Source organism: Myotis daubentonii, chromosome 11 (assembly GCF_963259705.1).
Source record: "Myotis daubentonii chromosome 11, mMyoDau2.1, whole genome shotgun sequence".
NCBI classification, from domain to species: Eukaryota; Metazoa; Chordata; class Mammalia; order Chiroptera; family Vespertilionidae; genus Myotis; species Myotis daubentonii.
In genome coordinates, this window is record NC_081850.1 from 67,221,556 (window position 1) to 67,229,945 (window position 8,390).

General features: G+C 39.1%; 1 protein-coding gene across 1 annotated transcript in view; it reads left to right on the top strand.

Annotated features, from left to right (window-relative positions):
• The window catches only part of C5 (complement C5), a 90,405-nt gene extending 83,827 nt beyond the window's left edge, over window positions 1-6,578 (top strand). Inside the window, exons 38-41 of the mRNA XM_059657793.1 lie at window positions 987-1,076; window positions 3,491-3,574; window positions 5,084-5,222; window positions 5,788-6,578. Coding sequence (XP_059513776.1) covers window positions 987-1,076; window positions 3,491-3,574; window positions 5,084-5,222; window positions 5,788-5,926 — 452 coding nt within the window. The 3' untranslated portion in view covers window positions 5,927-6,578. The remainder of the gene's footprint in view (window positions 1-986; window positions 1,077-3,490; window positions 3,575-5,083; window positions 5,223-5,787) is intronic.
• The last annotated feature ends 1,812 nt before the right edge of the window (window positions 6,579-8,390 follow it).

Consider the following 8,390-nt stretch of genomic DNA (forward strand, 5'->3'; position numbering starts at 1 on the left):
CCCTTTCTTTCCCTTATTCCTCCCCAGTCAATGAATTCTCCCTTCAATCTTTTATAAATCCAAGACAGCCTTCTTGGCCAAGAAAAAGACCCAGAACTTACAAATAATCAACTGACTCCATGAAGGTTGGCATTGGTTTGGTTTTATATTGTTTTTCCCAATCTTTAATCTCTCTATATAAAAGCCTAAGCGACCATTATGACTGAATGACTGGAACAACCAGTCGACCGGTCGCTATGACACACACTGACCACCAGGGGCAGACACTCAATGCAGGAGCTGCCCCTTGGTGGTCAGTGCGCTCCCACAGTGGGAGCACCACTCAGCCAGAAGTCAGGCTCATGGCTGGCGAGCACAGCTGTGGTGGCAGGAACCTCTCTCGCCTCCATGGGAGCGCTACCAAGCAGCAGTGGCAGTGGCAGTGGCAGGCACAGCAGGGAGCCAGAATGAGCAGCAGCGGAGCTACGCCCTGCCCCAGCTGGGGCTCCTCCCTGGCAGTCCAACATCCCCCAATGGGTCCCGGATTGCAAGAGGGCACAGGCCAAGGTGAGGGACCCCACCCATGCACGAATCAGTGCACCAGGCCTCTACTATGTACATATTTCTTGGGTACTTGTTGCATCATTTTATATCTGTAAATCAGTGATGTTATCATTTTGTTCCTTCAAGGGATTTTTTATTATACTTAAAATGGGAAAATTTCCTCCATTCTTCAGTGGAAGCATCTACATTTCTGAAAAGCTGAATGTGAAGTGACTATTCATTTTAAGAATAAGTCTCATGTTCAAAATTTTGTTTTTATTTATTTTGTTTTTGCTTTATATAATGTTTCACTTTATGGAAGAGGAGAAAATAGACGGGTCTTAGGAATCTGGTATACATAAGATTATATTTGATTGACTCAGGGCTCATGGGCACTGTGTTTACTCCCATGGAGAGTGTCTGCTTCCTTGCATTAATCTTTTACCATTTTTCACAAAATCCAGCTGACTGTGGACAAATGCAGCCAGAATTGGATTTGACAATCTCTGCAGATACTAGAAAAGAAACAGCATGTAAACCAGAGATTGCATATGGTAAGTTCAAAAGTTTAATATATAGTTCCATTGAACATGGCATTTTATGAATATAAAATCAGGAAGATCAATAACTTTATGTAGTGATTATATGGATACAACAGTACATGTATTTCTTTGAAGAAAAATGCCAGCAGTTTTTAGCATTAACATGCAAAGTTATTTATCCTTCAGCAAGAAACATGATTTTCATTAACAATGATGGAAGTGACGTGCACACCTAGCCAAGATACTTTACCCCCATATATCTCATTGAATTAAAGGCGCTTAAACATATTCAAAGACAATTTTTTCCAGTCTTCACCAAAGTAAATGTTTTTTATTGATTTTTAGAAAGAGAGGGAGGAAGGGAAAGAGGGAGAGATACATCGATGTGTGAGAGAAACAGATTGGTTGATTCCCATATGCACCCTTACCGGGGATCCAACACGCAACCCAGATATGTACTAGTATATGCCCTGGCTGGGAATCGAACCTGCAATACTTTGGTGCATGGGATGACCCTCCAACCAGCTGAGCCACCCAGCCAGGGCTCAAAGAGAATTTTTGAGAAATCACAAAGATGTAAGATTTCACTACTTACTCTGTTCTTCCAGTTGATGGAGCAGAGGTGGAGACAAAAGTGGCTTTAGGGTTTGGGTGTCTTTTTTTTAAATCTCTTCAAAGACATAGTAAAACATCAATACTAAATAATTTTAATATATATAGAATTTAAATCATAGAATTTAAATTCATGTTTGAAAAAAAAAAAATTCATGTTTGAGACTCTCCATTTCAAAAAAAAAGCATCTCTTGGTTTTTCAGAGCTCAGCTCTAAATTAAATAAATGCCCAAGTACAGTTTTGTGTTATCTCAAGTTCCTCATGGAATTAGCTCCTTTATTTTTTATCCATACTTTCTCATGTTTATTTCTGGATATTGTACACTATCTCATATCTTTTCTTGAGGAACTTTTCATATCAACTTTGAGGTAACAGAATATTATCTTTATTTTACTAGTGAAAAAAACTGAGGCTCAGGGAAATGAAATAATTTTCTCAAAGCTATACAGGAAGTTAAGTTGTAGAACTAGGAGGTATCCTGGTCTCCAATATGATTGCCGTTATATTACACTGAATTCTCTCAATGAAAATACAACCATCCGAATGAATTTTGTGTGGTTATAGTCTTTCTTTCTAATTCATCTTCTTTCTTTTTTCTAAAACTAAAAAGTGGCCCAACTCGGCCAACGCCCACTGTAGTTTTTAAAATTAGTTTTTAAAATAGCTTGAGACCTGAAGAAAATACCATATTGTTTTAGCAAACAAAAATTTCATTAAATTATTTCTTATTTCCATTTTAGAACTATTTAAACTTTTAAATGTCAGAAACCTATTTAACACAGAGAATAAATTCAATCTTGATTTAGTTTATTACTTAAAAAAAAAGCTTAGCTGGCTCTTTGGGAGATTATCGGTTTTTACCAGAATAACAGGATAGAAACAAAATAAAATAGTAAATATATTGCTCATATCTACCATAAGGATTTATGAATCCGAAATTCAGCACAGTTTTTATTTTAAGTGACTAATTTACACGGCCTTTTTTCCCCACAAAAAATGAGTCCATTCATTCGTCTATTTTGTCTTTTCTTGAAAGTAATAAACTAAATCCAGGTTGCATTTATTCTCTGTGTTAAAATAGGTTTCTGGTATCTAGCTAGCTAGCTAGGATCTCAAAAATGGACAAAACTTTCAACCATATCAAGAGCAAAAACTAAAGGATCCTTTCTCAGGCCACATGGAAGGAATGGGCCCCTTCAAGCTGGTCATTCCAGGATGGAGGTCAGACACACCATGGATTAAACACTGATGCCTGAAGAGAAACAGCATTGGGAGTGGCTTATGTCAGAGAGTTGCCAATCCAAGCAAAGATGAATCAGGAAACAGAATCCTATCAAAAACCAAAAAGCAAAGCCAGTGGAAGCAAGAGAGCAAGGAGGCTCCCAAGACAGGCCTGAATGATAACTAAAGGGTCCCCTCCATGCTTGTGCAGAGAAGGAAGGGGCTCTTCACAGGGTCCATCAGCATGACTCCACTAATCTTACAGGATCCGAATCTGAACTTTATATCTAACAAAGTCTCATTTTGTTTGTTTTGTGCGCTTCTTCAATTTACTATTGTTCTTATCCTAGTCGGCCTGCTCTATAACAGTGCCCAGGGCTAATGATTCTTTGTAGAATGAATCATTAGAGTAATAATCAGTAGAATCAGACTTCCAAGCCTTTGAGAAGGCTTCTTGGAAAAATAAGATCTACCTCAGGGTAGAGAGCTGGCCATGCTTCATTTCTCATTTGTTTGACAAACTCTGGTCTCTATTGGACATGGCATTCGTGATATTTAGCATTAACTATTGTTGTTTTCTTTTTTTACCAGCTTATAAAGTTAGTATCACATCCCTCACTGAAGAAAATGTTTTTGTCAAGTATACTGCAACCCTCCTGGATGTCTACAAAGCTGGTGAGAATACTCATTCATTTTTCCATTCAACAAAGATTTAGTACTTACTATGTGCCAGACATTTTTTAAGACACAGAGAATACAACTTGTATAACAAAGCCAGAGTAACTGTCCTTATGAAGCTTATATTCTATTTAGGGAGACACATTTTTTTAAAGAAAGGAAATGGGCAACTAAAATAAATAATTATTTTTGAAAACTGTCTTGGTGTAAGAAAATATTGCATACTTTGTTATCTCTTCACTCTGGATTCATTTTTAATATGTGTAAATTTTAAATTTATAAAAGTATCAAAACACCACACACTTAATAACTTACACAAGAATTGCTGCACACTAATAATAAACCAAAATAAAAACAAACTATTTAGAATCAAGGGCAACTTTGTGGTTCAAGGATAATAAATTGGTGTTTCACCTAAAACACAGGATGCTTAGAGTAGGTGAGGATATAAATGATAAACAGATTAGTGATTGTTGATGCTGAGGTTAATTAATTATTCTCTCTTCACCTGAATAAGCTTGAAATTTTCCATAACAAAAGGCTTTTTAAAATAATGGTAAGGCACCACACAGCCATTCTGCTAACCATGACAGGGACTGAACTGGCAGTTAGTACTGAGAATGTTGTTTACATGTTGCTACAACAGGAAGTCATTGGGAAAGCCCAAGAAAATTAGCTTGAACTAATGTGTGTATATTAGAATTTGTATTACTAATTAAAGTTGATTGTTTACACAGTTACTATTGTATACTATTTATCAATATATTCAGAAGTCTTTCAGGATTTACTGATTAGGATGATTCTGCCAGAGTTTGACAGCTAACTAGAAATCAGTCCTGAATATATAACAGTGAATTAGACCCAGTCTCTGCCTCAAGAAATTCCCAGCCAAGCTGAGGAGACAGACATGTAGGGCAAAATATCATGGTAGAAATTCAAGCATAATGGGAGTAAGGGGAAAGTAGACATTTAAAGTGTTCCAAGTCTTTTACATGTCTCGCACTTTTTAACAAAGTTTCCCATTGCCAGCTACCAACTACTTTTTAATTTTGCTATACAGCTATGGAGATTAATAATGTTCAACTAGAGAGAGGTTCTTTTAATTCCTGGTTCTGCAAGAGTAATGATAAGCAAATATCTAGTGCTTACTGTATATGTATTTCTAAGCACTTTTCATATATCAACCCATTTAATCTCACAACAGTTCTACGAGGTAGGTTTTATTGTCATGCCCGTTCATCAGATGAGGGGACTGAGCCCTTACACAAAGAGCAAAAATCATTTGTCCCAGGCCACACAGTCAGGAGGTGGCAGAGTGGGGTATAACCTGGGCACCTGAGTCTGAAGCCTTAACTGTATGGACATTGTTGCTCCCCAGTAGCCATTAGTCTCCCAATATAAATTTACAGGCACTAATCAATAGCCTCGAGGGACTGGAATGCTTAAGAGAGAGATAATTGTGACACCATAACAGGAATGTGATAACTTTCTTTGTATGCCCCTCAGGTGAAGCTGCTGCTGAGAAAGACTCTGAAATCACCTTCATTAAAAAGGCAACCTGTGTTAATGCTAACCTGCAAAAAGGAAGGCAGTATTTAATTATGGGTAAAGAAGCTCTCCAGATAAAACACAATTTCAGTATCAAGTAAGTCACCAATATTTTGGAGTCTCTGATCTTCCTTCCAAAATTGAGTATAATTTATCCTTAAATACACTATACGTTTCTTATGTGCCCTGCTGTTAATCAAACAAACCATTAGGAGCAAAAGTGAAATAATGTGAGTTTGAAACAAAGAAATATTTAAAACCATTAGGGTAACTGAGGACTCGCTGACAGATAAACCGTGTGCCTGGGTCTGAAGATGAATCTGAGGGTGCTTATCCAAACCCCCTATACCACATCTGCTCCCTCAATAAAGTTCTCGGGCTATTCTGTTTGTAAAGAGAAAAGTGCTTACATACACTTTTTATTATCACTTTAAAAAAATAGACATTGAAACAGATGTCGTTTCTGCCTTTAACTGTGAGAGCTCCAAGCAGCTTCATGACCAGCAGGGGCCTGTGGATCTTCCCACTGGGAGGCGAGTCCAGAAGAGTTTGGCCGACAGCCTGACCCCCCGGGACCTGAACAGCCTGAACTCAATCAAATTTGGCTCTCCTCTATCTGTGGCCATCATCACAAACGCTTCGTTTTTATTTTTTCTTGGCAGGTACATCTACCCTTTAGATTCCTCCACCTGGATTGAATATTGGCCTACAGACACAAGGTGTCCATCATGCCAAACATTTTTAGCCAATTTAGATATGTTTGCTGAAGACATCTTTTTAAATGGCTGCGAAAATCCCTGAAAAAAGTCATCGGTGTACAGTTTTCACTATGAATTCCTGTTGTTGAAGTTTCTTCCTTTTCTTTTTTTAAACGTTCACAGCTGGTCTTATTTGGAAAGCTCACTTTACTTAGAATTAGTGGCACTTGCTTTTATTAGGGAACGGTTTTAAGAGCTGTAACATTCTGAAATAACATGGCCTTGGGGGCATGGAGACAGGTACTCATTCCAAGGTTATTGGACACCAGAAGCAATAAATTGGAACATCTCCTAAAACCTACCACTCAGGAATGTTTACTGGGGACAAAAGAATAGCCCATTGAAATGTGGTATCTTAGAAAAACACGCCCTTGCTTAAAAGAAAATACCAAGGAAGAGAAAACTGATCATTAAAGCCTAACTTTGCTTTCAAAATGTGCAAAAAAAAGCGGAAAAGCATGTTATTTTATGCTTCACCCACACAAAGACAGGCAAATTGAGAGGTGGAGAAGGTAGCAGTAGAGAATCAAGAAGGCCTAACCTTGAAGCCCTCAGCAAACGGAGGAGGTAGGAGAGTTTGCCTTTGCCCTTCCCCTTCTGTTGCCCTCTCCTTTCCCCCTTTCAGGACCTCTAGTTTCTTCCCTTCCCTCCCAGCACATATTCATTTCCCCAGGAACTCACCCTTGCTAATAATTGTTCTCCTGGAAGATAGGCCCCAGTGCAGCCACCTGGTGAAATCTGTAACCAGGAGGCCTTTGTTGTACCCTCAACTAGATGTCTAAGCCTTCGTTTGGCTTTATAACAGAGGAATTATAACAGGATGTTCATTTAAGTGACATTTTGCAGCACATTAAAGCTCTCACACATATTCCCATTTAATGGCTCAAGCATCTCACAAGGTATAAGAATTATTATTATCCACATTTTACAGATGAGGACCTGGAGGCCCAGAAAAATGAAGCAATTTTCCCAGCCTATTAAGGGGCAGAGTCAGTGACCACGTCTCAAGGCTCTCTCAGTGTAAGCACACCCCTCTTCTGCATCACTGCGCCCGCCACATTGCTTGTCAGGTTTCACTTTCTAAGACTAAGACAGGATGCAGTTGGAGTTTCTCAGATGTGTATAGTTTAACCAGCCCCATTGAAATATTGCCAAGGAAGTGTGAAGATAAACTCTGGATGTAACAGTAACTGTGACTAAAATGCATTGCCTTTTTGAAAAATCTGCTTTTTTTTTTTTTTTTACCAACCCTGCAGTGTGCCTTGTAACACTAAGATTTTCCACTTCCAGGAACTAAGGATTTATTTTTGTTAATGTCAAAGCTCACATTGTAGACACTCCCTTGGCAAAAACAACCAATGTGTCCAATATGCCTAAACTCTCTGCCAGCGAGGGGAGAGGGCCCTCCAGAGCAGGCCTGAAGTGTCACCATCTTTCTGATGCAGGGTGGAGGGGACCCTGCAGTGCTCCAGGAGCACCAGAGTTTCTGAACTGTTGGGTTGCCTTATCCCTGAGCACTGTGGCCAATAGGGTGGGCCACAGTGGCCTAATTCACCCACAATACAGCTGAGCTTTTAAACATCAAAGCAGACCTTTGTGAGTTAGCCTGGCACCACTTAAAAATCTGCCAGCTCCTCTTCAGCTAATTCCTATGCATTGAAACATACTTCCTTAGTGAGGCTTTTGTGTCCCTCCAAACAAGCTGGGGCCCCGCACTTCTCTTCCAAGGCACTTGCAATAACTTACTTAATCATGACTATTGTTTAGTGCGCAGCTTCTGGCTCCACTGTAAGCTCCATGTGGGTCCATTCTATTCACCACTATTTCCTGTGCCTGGCACAATGCTAGAAACATTATAGGGACTCTGTGGATCCCCCACTGAGTGTGGGCATCAGAACGAGGGAGTGGAACACTAGTATCTCTTTTACCTATAGCTGTAAGAAGATATTTTATAATCTTATGTTGTGAAACAGAAAACAAAACTACGTAGCATGTAAGCATCCAAATCTTGGGTATTGATTTCTTTCTGTGAATATGAAAGGAGCTCAGAGAAATGAGTGATTGAGTGAGCTGCAGGAGCTGCTGGGAGCTTCCTAGAGAAAGATGGGCGAGATCTGTGTAAGCAGAGACAGGAGGGTCTTTGTGGTTATGGAGAAAAGCATAAGGCAGGTTTCTACTGGTAATAAGAAGGAGGATTTAGGTGGTACAAATGAACACTTCATTTTAATAGTTATATATTTATTTTAATATATATAGATGGTTCCCAACTTGCGATGGTTTGACTTAGGATTCTTCAGCTTTACAATGGTGAAAAGTGATACTCATTCAGTAGAAACCATATTTCGAATGTTGATCTTTCTCAGGTTAATGATATATAGCATAATACTAACTCATGATGCTGGACAACAGCAGCAAGCCGCAGCTCCATCAGCCACGTGATCACACAGATAAATAACCGGTGCTATACAGTGCACTGTGTTGCCAAAGTATCTTGGATATTGCTTTTT